This window comes from Trichosurus vulpecula, chromosome 4 (assembly GCF_011100635.1).
Source record: "Trichosurus vulpecula isolate mTriVul1 chromosome 4, mTriVul1.pri, whole genome shotgun sequence".
NCBI lineage: Eukaryota > Metazoa > Chordata > Mammalia > Diprotodontia > Phalangeridae > Trichosurus > Trichosurus vulpecula.
Genome location: NC_050576.1, coordinates 156,410,386 through 156,434,894, shown reverse-complemented (window position 1 = coordinate 156,434,894; position 24,509 = coordinate 156,410,386). Strand labels below are relative to the sequence as shown.

The window sequence follows — 24,509 nt, the reverse complement described above, 5'->3', positions numbered from 1 at the left end:
ATTTGAGGCCATATTTGAATTCAGGACTTCCTGACTATAGGTCCAGTGCTCTGTTGTGCCACGGGGCTGCCTCACTTCCTCCAGGGACTCAAAAACTGTTATCAAGTTGACTTTCTGACCTCTCTTCCTATTGTCCATTTCACCTTACTCTTTAGTGCCCCCTTCCCATCCTCGTTCCTAACTCCCCTCTCCAAGTATCTTCTCTCCTCTTGATTCTGTCCCAAATGCCAGAACAAGGACTGAGCCTTAAAACTCGGGTTCTAAGGGAAAGGAACAAGAAAAGAGGTCACCTCATATGCCACCCAATTGAAATGAATCCAGGGGCATCCAGGGATATTTGGTGGCCTTGGTCTGCCTTTCCCACATCATCCCTCCATCCTGAGTCCTGCCTGCTCTCCTAGAAAGATTATATGCAGGATTTGGAGGTCCTTGTCAGTGTTTCTGTAGCCTGATGAGGAAAGCAGATGTGTTCACTTTTTAGCTTCTGTTAGAGGGCTGGGGAAGCCCTTGCTCCCCCATCTCCAGGCCTGGGGCACCTTCTCGAGAAGCTGCTCTGGTTTCCATATTTGGTCTTCAACGTGCAAAGGCTTCATGATCTAACAGAGCGGTGGATCTGAATTCTGGTCCTGACCGTACCACTAAGCGTACCAAGCATGAACTTGGGCGAGTCACTTAACCAGTTTTTATTTGTAAAATGACAGCTTTGGGCTAGACAGTTTCTTCCAGCTCTAAAATTATATAGTTCTATAGACTCCTATATAGATGAGGGCTCTGGGTCCCCCATTCGTCTCTCCCACTGCACCCACCCCTCCACTTTTCTCTTCCATCTTCATGGGGATTGAGGGTTGAGGATCTAAATGAACAGACCTCCTCCTCCACTCCTTTCTGTTCTATGAGAACTATTTTGAAGAAGTTCCACCCTCTCCTCATCTCCCACCCCCCCAAGATCCCCCCACTCCCTTGCTTCTCTCTGTTGGTGGCTGCCAAAAGCAGGTCGGGGAGACAGAGAGAAATTGGGGAGGGAGGGCAACCATCAGGACAAGAGGCACTAAGGGGCTGGGGGAGGAGCCCTCAGGGATCCTATTTCAACAAGCGGCTCTTTCCCGAGCAGGAGGGGGGCGAGAGGGGGAGAGAGACCTATTTAAAGCTACCCTGTTACTTCGGCTGTCTCTGTCCTTCTGACTCGATCTCCGCCTGTCCGAGTTGACGATCCTTCCCATTGGCCTCTCCGTTCTCAGTCCCTGCAGCTCCTTTGCCCCAAGATGGGCCGCGGGGTGAGTACCCCTGAAAGCTGAGCCCACCCCCTCTGCTACCATGTCTCTTACCAAGCATGGAGCTGCGAGGAGGGAAGGTTGGCAAAAAAGGGACCAAGAATGGGGGGGTGGAGAAGAGAGAATGGGCTGTGGTAAGGAAGACCCAGGGAGGCAGTTCAGAGGTGGGCTCTCTCTCTCTCAATTCTCTCTCTCTCTCTCTCTCTCTCTCTCTCTCTCTCTCTCTCACACACACACACACACACACACACACACACACACACACACACACACGAATTCTCACCTTCATACAAATCCATTCACATTAGTCATAGACCCCATCTCCCATGGCCCAGTCCTGAACCAATCCTCTTCCTAATACTCCTGTAGTCCCATTCACTTGCTGTTTTTCTTTCTCCAACCCTAAGTAGCCAACTGAAAGGTCATCTGGTCCTGTTCGTTCCCAGGACCCAAAAGACAGCCCCTTGGGACTGCCAGTCAGAGAGGGTAGAGAACACTTTGGCTTCTTGAGGGCTGGAAGGGGCGGAATCTATAGGGATTCAGCATCTCATTCCCTGGGTAGCCAAGCAGCTCTGGACACCCCGTTCCCTGGGCACTGAGTGCCAGGGACAGCTGGGAGAGGTGAGGGGGAGGAGTGAAGGTCCCCTGCCATGTCCTGGGTAGCATTGTCCTTGGGCTTAGGGCTATGATCAGCAAGGATTTTCCCAGTGGTTAGTGAGAGGAATCTGCCCCCTTGCCCGTGCCCATGGCATTCTCAGGCAAAAAGAATGCCTGTTGAGCAAATTAAAGACCTCCTCTGGGCACTATATTTTGGACCCCCATGGGAGGCATGGCTTGAGTTTGGGATAGTTGGAAGCATAATTTACATCTGTGGAGGACTGACTCTATCCCCTTATACATCACAGCATTGCCAACCCCTTTCCTCTGGGAAAGGGCATGGTAAAGGATGAGAGGCTTCTAGGGAAAAACTGGAGCCAGTGATGAGAAGTGGAAAGGGTCTCTCCCTGCTGAGAGACTTCCCAGGGGACAAGGGACCATGAAGGGTCATGTCAGGACACATCTGAGTTCAACAGCTGAGAAAGCTGTGGGGTGGGGACACCAGGGTTCCTGGGCTTGGATGAGAGCTATAAATAGAGAGTAAAGAAATCACAATGTGTGTGCATGGCCCTGTGTTTCTATGTCCACGAATCCATCTGTGTGTGTATATGTATATGTGTGTGTATATATGGGAGGATGCACATTTGTATCTGAGTCTTTGTGAAAGTATATCAATGGAACTCCACTTGTGACAAGGCCCAAATGTAGCTGCTGTCCTGCATCAGTGTGAAAATGTGTGTGTGTGTGTGTGTGTGTGTGTGTGTGTGTGTGTGTGTGTAAGCTTACACACACATTAGTGTCTCAGACAGAGAAATGTCTTTGGAACATTAGATGTCTTTGGGAGTATATACGGTCCTGAGTCTTTCAGCTGAGTTTTGGATTCTCTAATAAGAGGAGGACTAAATCTCCTGGAGGAGTGAGTTCCAGTGAGCCTGCCAGGAATATTTGGTATAAAGAGTAGATGGGAGATAGTTTGAGGATGGGGAGTAGGTAGGTAGTAAGACTCACAGGCTGGGGAGACAAGCTCTCCAAATAATTTTCATGTTAGGACACCCAAGTTTCCTTCTAGTCCAAGAGGTACCGCTAAGAAGGCTGGGGAATGTCAATTTACAGGAAAATTGGTTTTATGAAAGCTGCAGAATTCTACAGCTCCCCGGCTAGCCCCAGCTTTATTCCCCCAACTCTCAAGTGTCTCTGGATGACCGTGGTGGTGGTTTAAGTTGAAATAATAACCAGGTAGAGAAGGAAAACAGGCTGTTTCAGTTGAAAGAGGCAGGGTGAGATGGGGGTGGCTGCAGGCTGGATTCTAGCCCATCTGGAAGGACCACCCTGTTCTCTACGATAGGACGGACTCCCCAGATTCTGGTTTCTAGGGTGCTGCTCCTCAGCCCAGAATTGTCAACTTCCCATCAGTTCTATAAGGGGAGAGTCCTGCTGGTCCCCAGCCCAGAGCTGGTCTCATCTCATCACCCCATAGCCATGAGGGATGGCCTAGGAGGTGGGGGAGGGATAGCAGTGTTAGGAGGGGGATGCCGGCCTTCTCCAGCTGCAGTGGGGAGGTAGGATGGGGGAGCAGATTGGGCTGATTTCCAGCCGCCCCCGCTCTGTCCCAGCCTCTGGCTTTCTCAGAAAGAACTCTCTGTTCTCCTTCCGCATTCAGGACCCTGAGAAGGGGAGAGTGGGTAAAGGGGAGGGGAGGGGGGTGGTTAAGAGGCAAAGGGGTCCTTCCTTCCTCTCTCCCTTTCTTCCCTAGGCTGCCGCTGGCCCTGGCTCTCTGCGGGCTCCTGGCTCCAAAGCTTGAGATGCCTGCCAGGACAGGAGGAGGGGGGCGAGGGGGCAGTCTGTCCCAAACTCAAGGCCTGCTGGGGAATGGAGTGGGATGGTGGGGGAGAGAGGAGGAGCTGCTAAGAGCAGACTGCATCCTATGGCCAAAAGTTCCTAGGCTAGTGATTTTTAAAAAAAATATACACTTGAATCTAAGAATTTCTTTTGTATCAAAATACATACTAAATGTCCCTAACCTTGGTCCTTGTCCCTCCATCCCAAGTACTATCACCTTTCCCTAAAGAGTTTGTCCAGCCTAGAGAAACTACTGTTTAGTCTGCTACCTTAATCAATCCTTGACCAATGTCCCCTTGCCTCCCCAGTCAGCCACCTGCCTCCCACAAAGTATAAGGTCAGAGAGTTCAAAGAACTAAGGTTCTCATTTATAAAATCCATCCAATCTGATAAATTGTTCACAGGTCCTCCTAGGAAATATGGGGAAGGGAGAGGTAGGATTAAGGAGGAACCAGTCACAAACCCTTCCACATAGTGCTGAGGAAGAAACTGAGGCATGGAGGTGAAAAGAATCTGGGTGGCCTCTTAGTGAGGTTGGATCAGGCTGCTAGAATGGAGCCAAGAAGTCCTGACTTCCAACCAAGCCTCCTCAGTCCAGCTTTCTCACCACAAGGTCACTGTGTCCGTGAGTGGGGGTGGGGAGAACAGAATGGGGGAAGTCCAAGTGAAAAAGATCCCTTTCCGGTGAGTTCTTGTGCCCACGCCGGAGCTGAGTCACTCCATATGCTCTCACTATCCCCACAGTATGCCAAAGTGGACCTTTGGGCTGAGGCCACCTTGGAGGGAAATGTTACTGACCTTGGGACACAATCTTTTCAACTTGGACCCCAAGAGCCCTATGGATCCTCCCTGTGACCCAAGCCTGTTATTCCAAAGACCAGTCTACTTAATGGTACCTCAGCGCTGCTCTGATCTTAGCCCAGTTCCTGGCACATAGTTACTGCTCAATAAACACTTGTTGGTTTGACTGTTGTTTGACTAAAGGGTTCCCAGAGGCTGGACCAGAACCTGGAAATTCTTATATTTGGGGAATATCAGGCCTCATTTCTCACCCCGCTCATGTTTATGAGTAGAAATGTGACTGAACCAAAATGAGCACATGGTGCCTAAGAGACCTCAGGGTGTCACCCTACGCCAGGAACAGGAGGTGAAAATGGCAGCCAAGGGTAGGCTTTCAGGGGAAACAGGGCTCCCAGAAAAAAAAATGCCATCCACAATTCCTATTCCCCTGATTCTGCTCCTCCATTCCTCAGACCTCTCACCCCTCTCATATCACTGACCTGGTCTCTCAGACTTGTCAGTCATAAACTCTGATCTTCTTGTTCCCGTAGCCCCATAGACAGAACTTCCCACTCCACTCACCCTTGCTTCCCCCAAAGCCTGTCTTTTCTCCAGCACTCTCAGTTCCCTTGATTATCTCTCAGGTGCCCCGAGATGGTCCAGGGCCAAATACAGTCCTCCTAGCTTGCCACCTTCTGCTTTTCTCCTAAACAGCCTAGCATTTCCTCCAGGCTTGATTTCAAGACTAAAAGATTACAGGCTCTTTGAGGACAGGGACTTGGCCATCTTTGTGCTTGTAGTTATCCCCTGTTAATTGTTCATAGTAAATATTTAATAAACCTTTATTGAATTGGGTTGAATTCATAGGATCATAGAGCTGGAATGAACCTTAGATATCACCTAGTACAAATGACCCCTTTATTTTCACAGGTGAGGAAAACCCACAGGGGTAAAATTACTTTCCCAAGGTCACATATGTAATAAATAGCAAAGCTGGGATCAAGCCTAGGTGCTCCTGACTCCAAATCTTGTACTCTTTTTACTGTACTCTGCCTCCTTCAAAACCTCATAGAGAGGCAGTTAGGTGGCACAGCAGATAGAGCACTGGCCTTGGAGTCAGGAGACCTGAGTTCAAATGTGACCTCAGACTCTTTACAAGCTATGTAAAGGGTAAGTCAATTAACCCCGATTGCCTCCAAAAAAGGAAACCTTCATAGAGCATCCTGTTTTGGGATCAGCATCCTTATCTTTAAGAGAAGCAATCCTTCCTTTCTTTCTTCCTAATTCCCTGGAATCATTAATTCCAATCCTAGGCTGGCCGAGAGTACTCGCCTGCCGCCACCACCACAGAAAATGGGGGCGGCAAGAAGAAGCAGAAGGAAAAGGAACTGGATGAATTGAAGAAGGAAGTAGCCATGGTGAGGACAGCCGCCTGCCCCAGGATCTTCTATCTTGTCCATCCTTTGAGATGGTTCTTTCCTGAAGGGGGGAGAGCTGGGTCATTCCCAGGGATGGCTACTAGAAAAGTCCTGGGTCCCTTTCATTCCCACAGGTCCATAAAACTGCTTCCCTGGATTCCTTTCTTCCCTCCTAATAACTGCCTGCTTTCCCCCTCAGGATGATCATAAGCTGTCCTTGGATGAGTTGGGCAGAAAGTATCAGGTAGATCTGTCCAAGGTGAGTTGGGGGATTCCCTTGGGGGTAGGAAGAGGACCCCCTCCCCTTTGCTCCTGGTCTCCCTCACTCACTGAGGGGAATGTCCCCATGCATAAGATGGTCTCTATCCTCTCGGTGTTACAGTCTATGAAGGGTACACAGAACGTTAGAACTAGAAATGGAAAAGCCCAAAGAGAGTGATCGACTTGCCCAAAGGCAGTCAGCCAGAACCATTGTCTCTGGTCTCTTGATTCAGTGCCCTTCCTACCTTGCTGTGCATTCATCACAAGACTAACCTACATGAGGTGATAGCAAAACATGGGGAGAAGCATCAGAGGCAAATTTAGTCTTGAAGTAAGGGAGGGAAATGCCTTAATGATTAAAGCTATTCAAAAGTAGATTTGGCTTTCCTAGGGAATAACGGGTTCCCCCTTATAGGAGGTCTGCTGGTATAGGCTCAACGATGCTTCATTGGTCATGCTATGAGAGAGATTCGTTTTTAAGTCCAGATTGGCCTATGTAATTCTTGGACTCTCCTCTAGCACCCAGATTCTGTAGTTCTGTCAAATGATAAACTGTGTAGTCCTGACTCTGTGTACAACGGATTTCTCCTCATGTGAGTGGAAAAGAAGGACTGAGAGGAGAGGCCTCTTGAACTGCCTTCCCTGGGAGCCCTATCCTGAAGGTCTTTGGTCCCGTCTCTGGCTGTCCCAAGTCTGGTCCTGCCTCCGCAGTAGGCCTGGACACCTTCACTTCTGAGGGCATTAAGCTAGAGAATAGAGGTGGGAAGAAAAGAAGATATTGGGCCTAGCAGGGAAAGCCAGAGATGGAGGGGCAGAGAGGAAAGGGAGAAGGAAGGATGAAGAAAAGAGAAAGGGTAAGAATCAAGAGGAAAAGCGATAGGAAGTGGTAAAGTATCTCTCCTGGTATCCCTAGTGACTGGTTCAATACCAAGACAGCCTACACTACTCTTTAATATAGAGTCATATAGAATGATTAAACAGGAAAGGACCTTAGAGATCATTGAGTCCACTCCTTTTATCACTTTTCCACAGGGCCTCACCAACCAGCGGGCACAGGATATCTTGGCCCGGGATGGGCCTAATGCTCTGACTCCGCCACCCACCACCCCCGAATGGGTCAAATTCTGTCGGCAGCTCTTTGGGGGCTTCTCCATCCTTCTCTGGATTGGAGCCCTGCTCTGCTTCCTGGCCTATGGCATCCAGGCAGCCATGGAAGACGAGCCCTCCAATGACAACGTGAGCCTGCTGTCATGTTTTCTAGCCCTTCTTATCCTGGAACCCCTAAATCCCCAAACTCTGTCACTAGTCCCCTGAGCAAAGTCTTTCATTTACAGAACCTGGGTCCTAGCTGGGCAGTGACTCAGAAATAAGGCTGGCTCCTAAGCTGATGCTAAAAAAAAACCAACCCAAACAAGTCTCCTATACTTGTAGTCAGCAGCTTATAAATCCTACCACCACTGCCAAGGCAATGGGATAGGAATAATAAGAATGATATAAATAATAATAATAATAAATAAGATATTGTAGCTTAGTGGGTAAAGCATAGGCCTTGGAATCAGGAAGAGACCTGGGTTCAAATGCTACCGCAGACGTTTACACATCTGTGTGACCTTAGGTGTCACTTAACCTTTCAGCCTCAGTTTTATCTGTAAAATGAATATAATAATAGGTTATTGTGAAGATTAAATGATATATGTGAAGGCATAGGGCAAATTGTATAAAAGCTTTTAGTAAAAACACTTCACATTTCTATAGCATTTGAAAGTTTGCCCAGCACCTTTCTTGCAACAGCCCTGTTCAGTAGGTGGAGGAAATATCATTTCCATGGAAACTGAGGCACTGAGAGGTTAAGTCATTTGCTCAGGATCACACAGCTGCGCAGTAGAAGGGGTGGGGGTTCCAAACGTAGGGGGTCTGACCATCCATTATGCCCTGTTGCTTCAAGGATTACCTATTTCCAAGAAAGTCCTATAGGACTTCCCTACAGAATCATTTGTTGCTGATTCACTGCTTAGCTATGGCTTTGCTCTCGTTCCCTTTATGTCTCCCCACCCCCATCAACTCTACAGGCTTAGGGTCAGGAAGGGGGATTCCTTCTATCCACACTCCCACCTTCTGCGGCAACCCACTCAGTGGGAACCAAGCAAGGGTATGCTGGTAAATATTTAACAACAGGCTCTCCAGCAGGGAAAAATTGTACTCATGGCACGCTTTTAAGTTGAATTTGCATGAACATTTTCTCAATCACTTTAAGTCTAGACAATCCACAAAATAATAAATCTATCTGATTTGCAGCCATTTTCTGATTTCCAAGATGTAAATATTCGTACTGAAAATTTAACAGTCTCTCACAAGTTGAAACTGTCTCCAACATACCCCCAGAACCCGAAATCTTATGCTTTGCATAAGATAATTATATTCTGCAAGGCTATCTGCTCCTACGCTGGAGAATCCACTTTTCCTGGGATCAGGTAGGAGTTAACACTTTTTTCCTACTCTAGTTATACCTGGGAGTGGTCCTGGCGGCCGTGGTCATTGTCACTGGCTGTTTCTCCTACTACCAGGAGGCCAAGAGCTCCAAGATCATGGATTCCTTCAAGAACATGGTGCCACAGGTAGATGACAGAGTTGGATTTAGGATTAAAGATATGAGTTTCTGAGGGATAGGATCCCTTCCCTGTTTCCCCTGCTCTTAGTAAAGAGAAGCCCCATTATCTTTCCAAGTCATGATAAAGTTCTGAAGATAGATGGGGAGTAGGTGGGTAAGGGTGTGGGAAGGCAGGAATAAAGAGGAGGGGAATAAAGGAACATAATGAAGGTCTGGATGGCACAGATGCCCCTGCTGTCTTCCCATAGCAAGCTCTGGTGGTCCGAGAGGGTGAGAAAATACAAATCAATGCAGAGGAGGTGGTGGTAGGAGACCTGGTGGAGGTAAAGGGTGGAGATCGTGTCCCTGCTGACCTCCGGATCATCTCTTCTCATGGTTGCAAGGTAAGTAGGTGGGAATGGCCATATGGAGGTAGAGTTGAGTGGATTATAGGAGATGGGGACAAATCAGAGTTAACCAACTGTCATCCCATCCCATCCTATCAGTAGAGTGTCTATGGATCATCTTATCCTTCTGTTTTTTATTCTATCTGTACAGCTGTGATGACTAAATGTTAATGTCTTGAACTTGAAATCCAATTGGATATCATCTCATAGGTTCAAATCCTGTTTAGGGTTTACTACCTGCTCCATTGAGATCTTGAAAAAGTGCTCTGTAAGCTTTAAAATACACTATCAAAGTGAGCTGTTAGTACATTTTAAATTACACTAGTTAAGTAAACATGACCTGATGGCTATAGAGAGATATGGGCTAGACAATAATAACATTGGTGGATATGAATAGTCAGACCCAAAGATCATATCGTAGATTTGGAGCTGAAAGAGACCTTGGAGACCATTTAATCTAAGATTCTAACCCAGGTCTCTCAATCCCAAGTACCAGAATCTAACAACAAAATCCTAGAATTGGAAAAGACCTCAGAGACAATCTAGTCCCACCTGTGCCTGAAAAATAATGCCCTCTAAAATATACCTCACAAAGAGTAATCCGACCTCTGCTTGAAGACTTCTTAAAGAAGAGGAAAATACTGCCTGCTGGGTTATCCCATTCCACCTTAGGCTAGCTGGGGATGGGCTAGCCCATTCTACTTTGAGATAGCTTGAATTGTTAGGAAATATTCCTTACACCAAGTTGAAATTTTTCCCTTCAATTTCATCCCTACCACCTACTCTTGCCCTTGGGAACCAAGCAGAATAAGTCTGATCCCTCTTCTATATGACTGTCCTTAAAATTCTTGAAGACAACTATCATATGCCTCCTAAGTCTTCTCTTCTAAAAGATTCTCAAGATAATCTTTCTATGCAATTATCACAAGATCCCTTTACAACCTTATTACCCTTCATTGGATGTTCTCTAGTTTATCAATGTCCTGAATCATAGTATGAGAACTGAACACGGTCCTCTAGGTGTAGTCCGACCAAGATCAGATGGGGGCACTGCCATCTCTCATCAGGCTTTGACACTACACCTCTTAATTCAGCCAATGATCTCATTCAATTCCTTGATTTTTATATCACAGTGCTGACTCATATGAAGCTTGCATTGCATTAAGCACCCTGATCATTTTCAGAATGTTTTTTTACCCCATCTTATACTTATAAAATTGATTTTTTTAACCCAAATGTTAAGATTTTGCATTTCATCTGATGGAATTTCCTCTTCTTAGATTTGGCACAACATTCTATCTCATCTGGACCTTTTTGGGATCCTGACTCTGCAGCTTTTGTATTAGCTTATCCTTCCTAGCTTTGTTTCATCTGTACATTTTATAAGCATGCATTTATGCCTTTATTCAAGATGCTGACAAAGCTGTGCAAACCAAACACAGGGGAACAAGCACAGTTCCCTGGAGAACTCCACTAGCAACTTCCTTCCAAGATGACGTTGACTTCTCCATGACTACTCTCAGGGAGACAGTGTGGAAAAATGGAATGCAATTTCTCACTCAAGGTTGAATGCAGAGAAGGGGACAACTCCAGCTCATGGGTCTGATTACAGACCTAGTGTTTTTTCTACTGAATAAGACTGTTTCTAAGATGTTGTGTTTGTCCTTCATTTTTGAAGAGGACCATGACATGAGGGAAATGATGACATGAGTGGCAGTTGACACGTCTTTGGCTATGTGTATCTGTGACTTAGGAGATGTGGGCTTTAATCTGTGTAAATAAGGGCAGCTAGGTGGCGTAGTAGATAGAGTGCTGGACCTAAAGTCAGAAAGACTCATCTTCCTGAGTTCAAATGTGGCCTCAGACACTTACAATTGCATGACCTTGGGCAAGTCATTTAACCCTGTTTGCCTCAGTTTCCTTATCAATAAAATGAGCTTGAGAAGGAAACAGCAAATCACTGCAGTATCTTTGCTAAGAAAATGGGGTTCACAAAGAGTCAGACACTACTGAAACAAGTGAATGACAGCAATGTCTGTGTAAATGCATGTCTATCTGATGAGTCTTCACACTGTCTCTTTATCTTCAGGTGGATAATTCATCTCTGACAGGAGAGTCAGAACCACAGACCCGTTCTCCTGAGTTTACTCATGAGAATCCCTTGGAGACCCGAAATATCTGCTTCTTCTCTACCAACTGTGTGGAAGGTGAGGAGCAGAGCCAGAATGGGTGGCCTAGACACTCCACAAAGAAATGTCTGACAGGGGAGAGTGAATAGTATTTCCAGAGAAGCCCCATCCCAGTATCAGTGAGGTTGTCCCTACCCCCTAATAAGTGAGTAAGGAAAGACTCACAGAGAGTGATCTGAACTCAGCTCTGATATATCCCCCCTTCTCATCTGGGATAGTTCTTTACAAGGGGTAGAACTGGGAGGTGAGAAACAGAGAACAATGTGCCTCGATAGCTTTGGGGTGCTGGCAGCAGGAACAGGAGCATGGTGTAGTGGGATGATTGCTGGTCTTTGAGTCAGGAAATCTGACTATGGACCCTGGCTTTAGTACTTAACAAATATGTGATTGTGAACAAGTCACTTGGATTCTCTGAGCATCATGGGATCAAAGGTTTAGAGCTAGAGAGGATCCGAGTTCTTCTGGTCCTACCCCGGGTAACCGAGGCCCAGGGAAGTGAGATGATTTGTCTAAGTCATTCAGGTAGAGAGCAACAGAGGAAGAATTCTAACCCAGGTACTCAGAACTCTGGTGCTCTTTCCATGGAACCACATTGCATCCTTAGCTTTGCCATCTCTAAAATGGGAGTGATAACACCTTTACTACCTCCTTAATGGGGAAGTGCTTTGTAAACTATAAAGTACAATATGAAAAGGAGCTAGAGGTTGAATGTAGAGAAGGGGACATCCCCAGCTCACAGGAAATAGAACTGGGAGAGATCTTGGAATCATTTAGTCCTGTGGTGTCAAACTCAAATAGAAATGGGGGCCACTAATTCATACGTAAGGATCTCTGCAGAAGGCATACTGACTTTGTTTTAAAATGTAATATTTTCTGTTTTGTTTCATTTTTATTTATTTTGTTAATTATATTTAATTATAATAATCATATTTAATTAATTATATTTAAATTTGACTTTGTGCATTTGGGAAGTTAGTGAACCATGTGTTTGACATCTCTGATCTAGTTCAACCCCCCTCATTTAACACATGAGGAAACTGAGGCCTAGAAAGGTAAAATGACCAGTAATGAACAAACTAGGGATTCGAGCCCAGCGTCTCTGACTCTGAATCTGCTAAATCACATCTGAATTGGCTCGGTCTCTTTTGCAGTCTGCAGTCCCATTTCTTCTCACCTGTGGCCCTCTTATCTTTGCCAGAAACAGGACCGGGGGTATAATCTGGTTTCTCTAGGCTAAGGGACAGAGGTAAATATAGTGAGGCTGACGTTGCCTGGGCGCAGACAGCTAACCCTGTGGAGGGAATGGTTGAAGCAGGAAAAGACCCAGAATGCTTTCAATGATTGAACCCAGCAGGGGGCAGAAAAGACCCACCCGGGAGGCAGGGGAGCAGGGCTGACTCTTACTCTCCTCCTTTTCACCCTGAACCTTTAGTGACTTTTGAGAGCCTCTAGGAGCGAGGTCATGAGCATCAGGGACCCAGAACCAAACTTACCTCCCAGGGTTTCTGATCTTGAGTTTGTCTGGGGTATTCTCTTTCCTCAACTTGAATCTTCACCCCTGTCCTAGAGAAAGTAGCAGAGTGGTTCCAACTTAATCAGAGCCCCACACCAGAAGGGAGCTGTAGTTGAGGAGGGCAAGGGGCAGCTATTGGATTAGGGAACCCTTCACATACCAGGGGAAGAGTTCTGCATCACTCCTAGGCTGTATCAAAGTTAGGTGCCAAACTCTACCAGCTCTTCCCTGCTCAAAGAAATCACCATCTGGTGTAGATATAGAGGTTGTGTTCCTTCTATCCTGCGGACCAAAGATCATGAGATTTAGAAGAACTCAAGGGATCATCTAATCCAGGGGTGGAGAACCTGCAGCCTCAAGGCCACATGTGGCCCTCTGGGTCCTCAAGTGCAGCCCTTTGACTGAATCCAAACTTCACAGAGATTGAGTCAAAGGGTCACACTTGAAGACCTTAAGGGCCACATATGGCCTCGAGGCTGCAGGTTCCCCATCCCTGAATCCAATGCCCTCATTTCACACCTGAAGAAACTGAAGGCCAAAGGGGGAAAGCCTACTCAAGATCATACAGGTGGTAAGAAGTAGCTGAGCCAAGCTTTAAAAAGGGCTCTCCTGATGCTAAAATCCAGAGCTTCTCCAGAGATATCAGATATGAAATTGATCCTGATAACTTCTGTGCTCCCAGCCTAGATCAGCTGCTCCCTGAAAGCCCCAGGGGACATCAGGCCCAGCCCAGACTCAGTGGTTTGGGAATTTTGTGACCTCACTGGCCATCTAGTTCTGTCTGTTCCAGTGTGACAAGAGGGCAGAAGGAAAGGCCACTCTGGGAAGGGATTGAAGGTATAGAAGGAAGAGACTAGAGAAGGAAGGGCCTCTTAAAGTAAAATTCTGTGGCATATAATTCTTTCCTGATCCATATATTTCATAGAGATACCTGGAGCTCATAGGCTTACTGGTAGTTAGGCAGTATAGTGGTTAGAGAACTATATTATCGTATATTAGTTCTTAGTTGTGTAATATTAGCTGTATAATATTGGCAGGTAGTATAGTGATTAGAGAACTGTATTGTTATTGTATATTAGTTCTTACTTGTGTAATATTAGTAAATATAGTGTGCATATACTATTAGTATATACAGTGTATGTAATTGTACATTAATTCAAATTCAGTCTCAGACACTTGCTAGCTGTTTGACACTGGGCAAAGGTACTTAACCTCGATTTCCTCATCTGTAAAACGGGTACAGAAACAGCACCTGCTTTCCAGTATTGTTGTTATCAAATGAGATAATATTGTTGAGTACTTTGCAAACCTTAAAGCACTATATAAATGCTAGCCATCATTACTATAAAGCAGGAAGGGACCTTAGAAGTTACCGAGTCTTCCCTTCCCCCTCATCTTACAGATGAGGAAACTAAGTGACTCCCAAGGCACAAAGTCACTTGGGCAAGTAGGACACGAAACAGTTATTTTGACTTTATATTCTATTTCCACTGTAACACAAGCTCTCTTTACATTAAACATCATTGATTGATTTTGCAAAACACAGTATTAGGCAAAACACTCCTACAGAGGGCAGTGAGTTCCAAAGGAAATGGGTTATAATAGTGGAGCACCATTACAGCCGGGCCCAGGACTTTTGGACCACAGTGTCTGAAAAAATTTATCACGAGGCAATGTTCGTTGAGGAAACATTATGCAGAATGTGCCTAGATTCAGAGTCTTTGTATGCTTCTATCTTGAAAAAGCCGGAATTATAATGATGACCCTTATTAACACAATTTGTATTTTTTCTCAATCTACACCTTTCTGCCATCCCCTATTAATACCCTATGTTAAATGCTGAGTTTTTGCCATTTGCATGGAGTCTCCCATAGTTTGTACTTAATTATTTTTTGTTTTGTTTTGTTTTCAGAAAAGCTTGGCAAAATATTCCTCCCCCACCCCCTTTTCAAACTCTGGCTTGGAAGAACAGGCAAAAGTTCTTAGATATCCATCTAATGAGTTCTTAGTACCTCCTATACAGCGTCTGACTTCTAAAAGCAAGGTCCCTGAGGAAGATTCCCTTTTTTGTCTGAGGGATGAGGAAAGGCCGTGATAATCACTGCTGCCTGCATTGGTGTGTTATTGCTGACAAGCAATATCCAAGCTTAATTTTTTTAAATCTCCTGCAATTCACAACTTTTCCATTATTTGCAACATTCCTTCCTAAGTGCCAGAAAAATGTGACAGGGGGCTATGTTGAATTTAGCTAAGAGGAGGTAGGCAGTATCAGCATCACAGAATCTCAGCATTGGAAGGGGCTCCAGAGGCAACCCAGTTCAATCAGTACCTTTCTGCAGAGTGACTGATTAGTAGGGGCAGGACTGGGGTACACCTCCCATCTACCTGACCTTACTAACCAGTTGTACTATAAGGAAGCAAGGTGCCTACAATCCCCTTAGGGAAGTATAATTGGAGGGCAGTTAGGAGCACCGGGACTGGAGTCAGGAGGACCTGAGTTCGACTGTGACCTCAGACACTTACTAGCTATGTTACCCTGAGCAAATCACTTAACCACAATTGCCTCCAAAACAAAACGAAAAGGAAGGTATAATGGAAAGATCCCTGTAATGGAAGGCAGGAGGCCTGGCTTCTCATCTCAGTCCTGTCACTGACTCACTGTCTGATCCAAGGCAAGCCATTTCCACTAAGCTTCTTCAACTATTAAATGGTTGGAGCAATTGATTTCTAAGTCCCCTTCTAGCCCTAATGTCCATTTGGACTGGTTTTCTGTATCTGAGTAATGCCCCTAGTAAGTCACCTCCAACCCCTGTAGTGTGCCCTGATGGCCTGATCCAGGTGTCCCCTCCTTGTATGCAGGCACAGCCCGGGGCATTGTGATCGCTACGGGTGACCGGACTGTGATGGGCCGCATCGCCACACTCGCCTCGGGCCTGGAGGTTGGTCGCACACCCATTGCCATGGAGATCGAGCACTTCATCCAGCTGATCACCGGAGTGGCCGTCTTCCTTGGGGTCTCCTTCTTTGTGCTCTCCCTCATCCTGGGCTACAGCTGGCTGGAGGCCGTCATCTTCCTCATTGGCATCATCGTGGCCAATGTGCCCGAGGGGCTCCTGGCTACTGTCACTGTGAGTGGGTAGGGCTGGGAAGGGACAGGAGTGTGAACAGAGATGGGGATCGCCATTTTACTAACAAGTATGGGTGCTCATGCTCATAGTGCGTTGGAGTCTTTGCTGATTTGACTTCAACAGGAACTCTTTCAGGCACCTGGTATAGGAGAGCCTCTGGCACCGGGGACAGGGTTGTACTCCACAAGCCTTTGGAAGCACAGCAGGAGTTTGCATTTACCTAGCAAATTATGGTTACAAAGGACAGAGACAGTGCAGCATTGCGAAAAGCATGTTGGATTTTCAGTTAGAAGACCTGGGTTCTGATTTCAACTGAGACTTTTTCCTTATTTATAAAATGCCTAATACCTCCCTCCCCAACACCTGTTCCCAGAGGAAGGAAATAAGCATTTATTAACCACCTACTGTATACTTAAGCTAGGCACTTTGCTTTTATTGTCCCGTCTGATCTCACAACAATCCTGGGAGGTGGAGGCTATAGTGATGCCCATTTTATAGCTAAGGAAACTGAAGCTAGCAGAGAGTAAGTGACTTGCCCAGAATCACACAGCTAGTTTGTGAGGTCACATTTGAATTCAGGACTTTGGGACTCCAGGCCCAGCACTCTATCCACCGTACCACATTGTATTTAGTTTGTATAGTGGAAAGTACCTTGGATTCAGAGTCAGGCAGACCTGTGGTCAGCTCCAGCCTCTAATAATGACTAGCTGTGTGAACATGGGCAGATTATTTTGTGTCTCTGAGCTTGACCCGTAAAAAGAAGAAAAGAATATTCATATTAACAACTTCACATGGTCACTATGAAGAAAGCATGTTGCAAACCTAAAAGTTCTATATAAAGGTGAGCTAAAAATATAGAGAGACAATGTGAAGGCTGCTTTGCCCCCCAAGGCAAAAGATCTGAATTAGAGTCTTACTCTGAAACCTCCCAGCTGCATGGGCCTGGGCAAAGTTACTTCATGTTCCTAAGTCCTATGTCTTTATCCTTAAAACAGGGATGAGAAAACCAAACTTGCACTCATTCCCTCAGATGATTGTTCGTAAAGATCACACAGGTAAAATGCATTTAAAGCATGCATCTCTATAGAAATGGGAGCTATTACACCTCATTGCTATTTTAATTTATCCTCACCATTAATATTATTATCTCATTTTGTATTTGTCTCTCTCAAGCCTGTAACCCACAGTGCCTGGCACATAATAGCCACTTAATAACTGTTCAGTGGATTATTGTTTTTATGAGCATACTAAGGCTCAAAGGTTAAGTGGTTAATTCATAGCCACATAATTAGTAAGAGCCCAAATGCAGGTGTTCCAAAACCTTCAGGTCAGGGACCTCTACCATCAGGGACAGGGTATTAAACAGATAGGCACTGAACAACAGCCACAAGGGTCTCCCCTACAACAATTTAAATAAAGTGAGTTGGGGGTGAGAGGGTGGAGCTTGAAGTGAATGGTCCTTACCCACCCCAATATTCCCTCCCTCCAAATGGAGTTTTGAGGTCTCTTGAACTTAGGGGAGAGGGGACCTGTTAATGCACCTTGTGTACTTATGTATTTAGCCTTCCCACTACCCTTTTGGAATCCACGAGCTATACATATAGCCTCCATTTTCTCATTACGCATTCACTCCGGAACTCCCAGCTTCTGCTGAAACTGTTCTCTCAAAGGTCACCAATGACCTAAGCACCCAATCCATCAGCCTTTTCTCACCCCCCTTGACCTGTCTGTGGCATTTGCAACTGACCTTTCCATTCCTTCTCTCCCTTGGCCTCTAGGACACTACACTGTCCTGTTTCTCCTTTTTTTTTCTCTACCTCCTTCATGGCTCTTCCTTCTCCTCCAACCACCTAGGACTACCTAGGAACCCTGTGGGTGTTCCCTGAGGTTTTCTCTTTAAAATCTTTTCCATTCACTGCTCTTTTTTAATCCAGTTTTTTTTAAAGTTTTACCAACTTCCAAATCTTTTATCTATACCAGACCCTTCTCCAGAATTACAGGAGCTAATATCCACCTATCTACCAGATACTTCCACTTTTATGTCCCCATAATCACCTCACCTTAAAACATACAAAACTGAATTATTTTCTCATCAAAACCACTGCCTATTTCCAGATTTCCTTGTTTTTTCAATAGTAATATTTTCCCCACAGAAGTACCCTCAGACTCATTTTTGATTCTTATCTTTCCTTTATCTCCACATCTAACCAGTCCCCAAATCCTGTAGATTCTAGCTCTGAAATGTCTTATGCATCTCATCTCTACTTTCTATTCCTACTTCTCCTATCCTAAGAACCTGACTCCAAATCTAGAGCTCATTCTAAATGCATCTACTGTATCAGGTGATGCAGAGGAATTAAGTATTAATAAGACAAAATACAGGCCAAGACCTTGAGGAGCTTATGATCTAGTAGACAAAGCATACAAGTAACTACAATACAAGGCTAATGATATCCTTGATACTTCAAGGAACCCTGATTTCATCTGTGTTCCCACTACTGATACAGAGAATAACAATGTACAGTGGAAAGAATACTGACTCTAGGATACCTGAGTTTAACTCTTACCTCTGAGTACTTCTTCTGTGATCTTGGGCAAGTCAATTAACTTACCTAGGCCTCAGTTTCTCCATCTGTAAAGTGAAGGGGCTAGACTAGATGGTCTCTGAGGTTCCTTCCGGCTATAGATCTATGAAACTATATGACTAGCTGTACCTAGAGTCAGGAAGACTCATCTTCCTGAGTTCAAATCTGGCTTCAGACACTCACTAGCTATGTGACCCTGGGCAAGTCACTTAACCCTGTTTGCCTCAGTTTCCTCATCTGAAAATGAACTGAAGAAGTAAATGGAAAACCACTCCAATATCTTTGCCAAGAAAACCCCAAATGGGGTCATAGAGTCAGATGTGACTGAAAAATGACTGACAAAAATGGCTAAGATATCGAGGTTGCATAGGATCAAGCTGGGGATGAGTTCCTCCAGATTTAGCTAGGTTGGTTCTTAGACAGTAGTCTAACCATCCATAGTCTATGGATGTATTCATACCTGAGGCCTTTCCAGTTACACAAGAGCTCTTCTGCTGGTTTAGCCTTTGAGAATCCAAAGTCACCTGCACATCATGTTAAGATCTGGGAGTAGAATTTTCAAGCTATAGGATATAAAACATAAAATGCTATGAGGGGTACGGAGGCAAAAAAAGATTGAGTCTTTCCTAGAAGAGGTACCTTCTTGGAGTAATGGGGAAAAAATGTTGGAATGACAGGATGGGGCTATATTTCATAAAGAGTTTAGACTTCATTCTTCCTTTGGCAAGGGAGAGACATTGGAGATTTTTAGAGCAGTGCAGTGATGTGATACTTGGACAGTGTTGTGTGAGACGAATTTCAGAGGAACAGATCACAGATTTAGGACTGAAAGAGATCTTAGAAGCTATTATGGCCTCTTCATTTTGCTGAAAATTCTTCATTTTACTGGAGAAGGAAAGAGGTTTACACTTAGGTACTAAGTGGTAGGGTGAGGATTTTAATCCAGGTCCTCTAATTTCAAAACCAGCATGCTTTGTACTATACAACACTGCCTCTTGACTAATTAAGAGTCTAATTTAATAGTCTAGGAGAGAGGCAATAAGGGTCACAACTAGGATGATAGCAGTGGGAATAGAAAGGAAGAAACATGAAAGACATGTGAGATGTAGAAGCAAAAGGGCATTGCTTCTGATTCGTTATGAGGGCAAAGAATAGAAATAATTCAACGGTGACTCATAAGTTCCAAACCTAGATAAATAACTTAGAGCATGGTGGTACCATTCACAGAAATGGGGATGGAACTTGCCTTGGAGGTGATAGGTTTGGTTTTAGATATGTTGAATTTGAGGTTCTTGCAGGACATCTAGGTGGAAATGTCAATGAGGGAGTTGAAAATATGATGCTCCAGACTATCCTGGAGCTCAGGATAAAGTTTGTGACTGGAGCTATAGATGTGGAAGTCAGTCACACAGAAATGATGATTGAACCATGGGAATGATTTAAAATCTAAGCCAGATAGTTATCTCTCATGTATGTTACAGATGTTTGCAATGGGTGGAAGATTGAATGAGAACTCTACATCCCTTCCATCTCTAAGGTTTTATGCTCCTACTTGAGTCAAACTGGTTTGGTTGCTATTTCCAAGCAAGCTGTGTCTATCCCTACCTTCACATCTTTGCTTAGGCCATTTCCCTCCGTATGGAATGCCCTGCCCTTCACCTATTCACATTCTACCCATCCTTCAAAGCCCAGCTTGGATCTTCCTTTATAACTTCTCTCCCAATCACTTCTATCCTCCACTGAACTCTTGTAACATTTATTGCCTGTTCCATCCATCTGACACTTAATACATACCAAAACACACATATAATGCATGCAAATGTGGAAAATGTGTGATTTTTGTCAATGTGGGGGTCTCCCAGTTAGAAATTCCTTCCATCAATGCAGATTATAACCCATCCATAACTTAATATCTGTCTATCTATCTCTATCTTTAAACGTGTATTGAATGTGTGTGTGTATTTGTGTGTGTGTGTGTATGTGTGTGTGTGTGTGTGTAAGGGAGAATGTTCTAGCTTAGGATGAAAGTAGAGAAATTCTATGAAGGATTTGACAAAATTATCCAAATTAAATCAATATACTTTAATTCTTAATGACTTCAAAGCAAAAGTGAGTATGGGGAAGATGGCAAAAATGTGTTGGAAAACATAAGCAATGGATCAAGAAATGAAAGAAACCAAAGAATTATAGACAACACAGAAGCCTCATGTCTAAATAACAAGGCTACTTTAGTCAATATGTCAATCTGGAGACAAACTTAACGGAATCATTTTTAAAATGAAATTGACTGTATCCTAACAGACAGAAAACTTCTGCCTACTGATATGGAAGTCATTTCCAAGTCAGCTATTTATATACAATCAGACCATTGATGGTTAGAGCAAAGTTTTTTTTTAATCTATGCCTAAATAAAAGAAAGAATAAAAAGGGGAAAGAAATTCTAACCAGCAATCAAAACAGTTCCAACCTGATTTATCTGACCTACTTAGATGGGACAGAGATAAAGACACAGATACTGACATGAACTATCACCATTTCCTACAATAATTTAGCCAGTCTAAAGCAAGGTAGCATGAGGCAGTGTGGCAAAGGGGAGAGAGAGCTGCCCTCAGAATCAGGAAGTCATGGGTTCAAATCTCATGGCTAACACAAAGCATCTGTATGATCCTGGCCAAATCATTTAACTCCTCAGTTCCTCTTGCAATTGCCTCTGCAACCATAAGTTGCAGAGAGGGTGCCAATTCTGTATTAGTGGAAGAATTTCCTCTCTGAGTACTCCCTACAATGATAAAATCAAAAGTCCAATTTTTTTTTGTTATTTTTTAGTTGATACTACCATGAGGTCAAAAGCATGAAGAAACCCCCTTATCCAGTAAACACTTAGTCTTCTTGCCAAGAGAAGAGTTGTAGCAGCCAAGAGCAACACCAGTTCAGAATATAAACTCATCTGCAAAATTGTGCAGGGAAGAGTGGCAGGAGGTTATGACAGGTGATACCTCCCATGAAGTAGAAGGAAAAATAAGCTTACAGAAAACTTGAGTTAAGACCCAATTAGGCCAAATCATTCTGAGATCATTTAAGAATGAAACTAGAGGGATAACCAGAAACAAAAAAAAGGAGAGGAGAGGAGAGGAGAGGAGATGGGAGGGGAGCAGAGGGGAAGGGAGGGGAGGGGAAGGGAGGAAAGGAGAGAAGAGGAGAGGAAACATCTGTCAAAATAAATCATTTTTTCCTTTACTGAAAGTGAGTCCATTGGGTTCTGATTATTAATATCAAGCAAGGCATAAAACATGATATGCTTGCTAAAGGCATTTGCCACAGTCATGGTTCAGTGCAAAGTCCAAGGTGAGGAAAGACTCCTTGTAGATAATAGCTAGCATATGTATAGTACTTTAAGGTTTGCAAAGCACTTTGCAGGTTCTCTCATTTGATCCTCACAATAACCCTGTGAAGTATATGCTATTATTATCCCCATTTTATAGATGAAACTGAGTCAGAAAGTGATTATGTAGCTTGCCCAGAACGTTACCACTAATAAGTGTCTTAGGCATGACTCAAACTCACGACTCCCTAACTCCTAGGCCCAACCCTCTACAAACTGTGCCACAGAGCTGTCATGGTAAGGTGTTACAGCTGATCCTGTTTTAAGATCACATTGTGCTGACTATATCAGACTCTGTCAAACCACAGAGCTTCCTAAATGATACCCATAATCATTAAAAAGAACTCAGTGTAACCATTCACACTAAGTAAAACAAGACTGCCTGACATCCAACATGCAGTTGGATGGACAGCCCATAAAACTGGCTCGTCAGTGTATACATATATGTGTGTGCATGTATATAGATAGATAGATAGATGGATGGATAGATGTGTATACACATACACGTACACACGCATATATTCTTGAATAGAAATGGTAAATGGTCAGTGAACTGGGCCTAGAATTGAACAGGAAAAGGAAAGACTTGTACTTGGGAAATTGTGTAAGGCTTTCAATGATCCCAAGCTCTTGAAACAAAATTCCATTTAAAAATACCAATATTCTTCCAATGAAGTTACATGCCTATAAATCATGGAATACCACAGACTTCAAGGACAGAAAATTGTGGAACACCCAAAGGACAATGAAGAGATTCATGCTGGACCTGAATAAGTTACAACATATTAATGACAATTAATTGCTGTGTGTCTGGTGGAGGATTTATGGAAAAACATGGTCAAGAGTCACACAGTAGGAGAATAGATTGTAGACAAATTGCAGTCCTCACCACTGAAGATCACAGATCTATGTGCCCACATGACAGCTAATCAAAGTACATACAGTTCTGAGGGGTGTTTGTGTTTTATCTCCCCATTTAGATTGTTGGCTTATAGAGGTATGTGTCTTATATATCTTTGTATCTCATGGTAAGTGCTCAGTGAATATTTATTACAGAGATTTGTTGATGAATGAATTAAAGTCAGTAGTAGGGTTAGAAATGGAAGCATGGTTAGGAATTAGGGGCCATGCCATGATAAGAGAAAGGCCATTACTTCATTCTTAGTCAGTTCAGTCTTAGTTAGTTCAGTCTTTTCTCTAGCACCAGACTTAGTTGCTTTTTTGCTTCTCTCTTCTCTCATCCTCACCCCCATCCCTTCAGGTGTGTCTCACCCTGACAGCCAAGCGAATGGCCCGGAAGAACTGTCTAGTGAAGAACCTTGAGGCCGTGGAGACCTTAGGATCAACGTCCACCATCTGCTCAGACAAGACAGGCACCCTCACTCAGAACCGGATGACTGTAGCCCACATGTGGTTTGACAACCAGATCCATGAGGCCGATACCACCGAAGATCAGTCTGGTGACAAAATTGCTGGGAAATTCTCTGGCTGGGAGTGTTGGGAACTGGGAGGGAGTTAAAGGCTAGGAGGAAATGGGTAGGGGCATGGAAAAGGGGAGCCTAGTTCATGGCTCTCTCACATGTTTATCTCCATGGGGTGAAGTGGAAAGATCTCTGGACTTAAGAGTCAGGACACCAGGGAAGGGTGTAAAATAGCATCTCCTCAATTAAATGTATGATCCATGAAGGCCTGGACAGGTAACTTAACCTGCTTTGAACCTGTTTCCCAATCTGTAAAACGGTGATAATAATACTTGAAGTCCCATGTTCACCAGGCCTGTGTGAGACTCAAATGAAAATAGAACACTTTATAAAGATCATACACAATTCTATATAAACATAAGCCATTATTATCATCATCATCATCATCATCATGCAGGCGCCACATTTGACAAACGCTCCCCGACCTGGACTGCGTTGTCTCGAATCGCTGGCCTCTGCAACCGTGCAGTCTTCAAGGCTGGGCAGGAGAACATCTCTGTTTCTAAGGTAAAGGGAGCCAGGATTGAAGGGAGGAAAAGAGGATGCCAGGATTTCGGTGACAACTGTTACTTTCAAAAGGCTTCCCTTATCCTTGAAACCCCAGCGTGGCTTCTCCCAGCCCCCTACTTTTATAATCTGTCCCCCCTCTCAGTGAGGTCTCTGTGATTATTCTGTGACCACAGCGACTCCATGCCTCTCTCCCCCACACCAACCCCTAACAAACCACCTGTGACAACAACTCCTATTTTGGCAGAGGGACACGGCTGGTGACGCCTCTGAGTCTGCTCTGCTCAAGTGTATTGAGCTATCATGTGGCTCTGTCAGAAAGATGAGGGACAGGAACCCCAAAGTGGCTGAAATCCCCTTCAACTCCACCAACAAGTACCAGGTACAGAGATGATCCCAAAATGACATAGGAGAGAGGGATGGGAATAATGCAGGGAGGACAGCAGGGGAGAAGGAGCATTTATCTCCATCAGGAAATAAGCACCGTCAATAATTTATAAGGATCTGTGGGCTGAGCTGTGCATCAGGCTCTAGGGAAAAGAACGCTTTTAGAGGAAGACAGAG

General features: G+C 44.5%; 1 protein-coding gene across 1 annotated transcript in view; it reads left to right on the top strand.

Moving 5' to 3' along the window:
- The first annotated feature begins 1,172 nt into the window (after positions 1-1,172).
- Positions 1,173-24,509, top strand: part of LOC118848815 (sodium/potassium-transporting ATPase subunit alpha-2) — a 42,808-nt gene continuing 19,471 nt past the window's right edge. Inside the window, exons 1-11 of the mRNA XM_036757839.1 lie at positions 1,173-1,274; positions 5,801-5,905; positions 6,105-6,164; positions 7,199-7,402; positions 8,668-8,781; positions 9,023-9,157; positions 11,250-11,367; positions 15,722-15,990; positions 23,219-23,417; positions 23,836-23,945; positions 24,193-24,327. Coding sequence (XP_036613734.1) covers positions 1,263-1,274; positions 5,801-5,905; positions 6,105-6,164; positions 7,199-7,402; positions 8,668-8,781; positions 9,023-9,157; positions 11,250-11,367; positions 15,722-15,990; positions 23,219-23,417; positions 23,836-23,945; positions 24,193-24,327 — 1,461 coding nt within the window. The 5' untranslated portion in view covers positions 1,173-1,262. The remainder of the gene's footprint in view (positions 1,275-5,800; positions 5,906-6,104; positions 6,165-7,198; positions 7,403-8,667; positions 8,782-9,022; positions 9,158-11,249; positions 11,368-15,721; positions 15,991-23,218; positions 23,418-23,835; positions 23,946-24,192; positions 24,328-24,509) is intronic.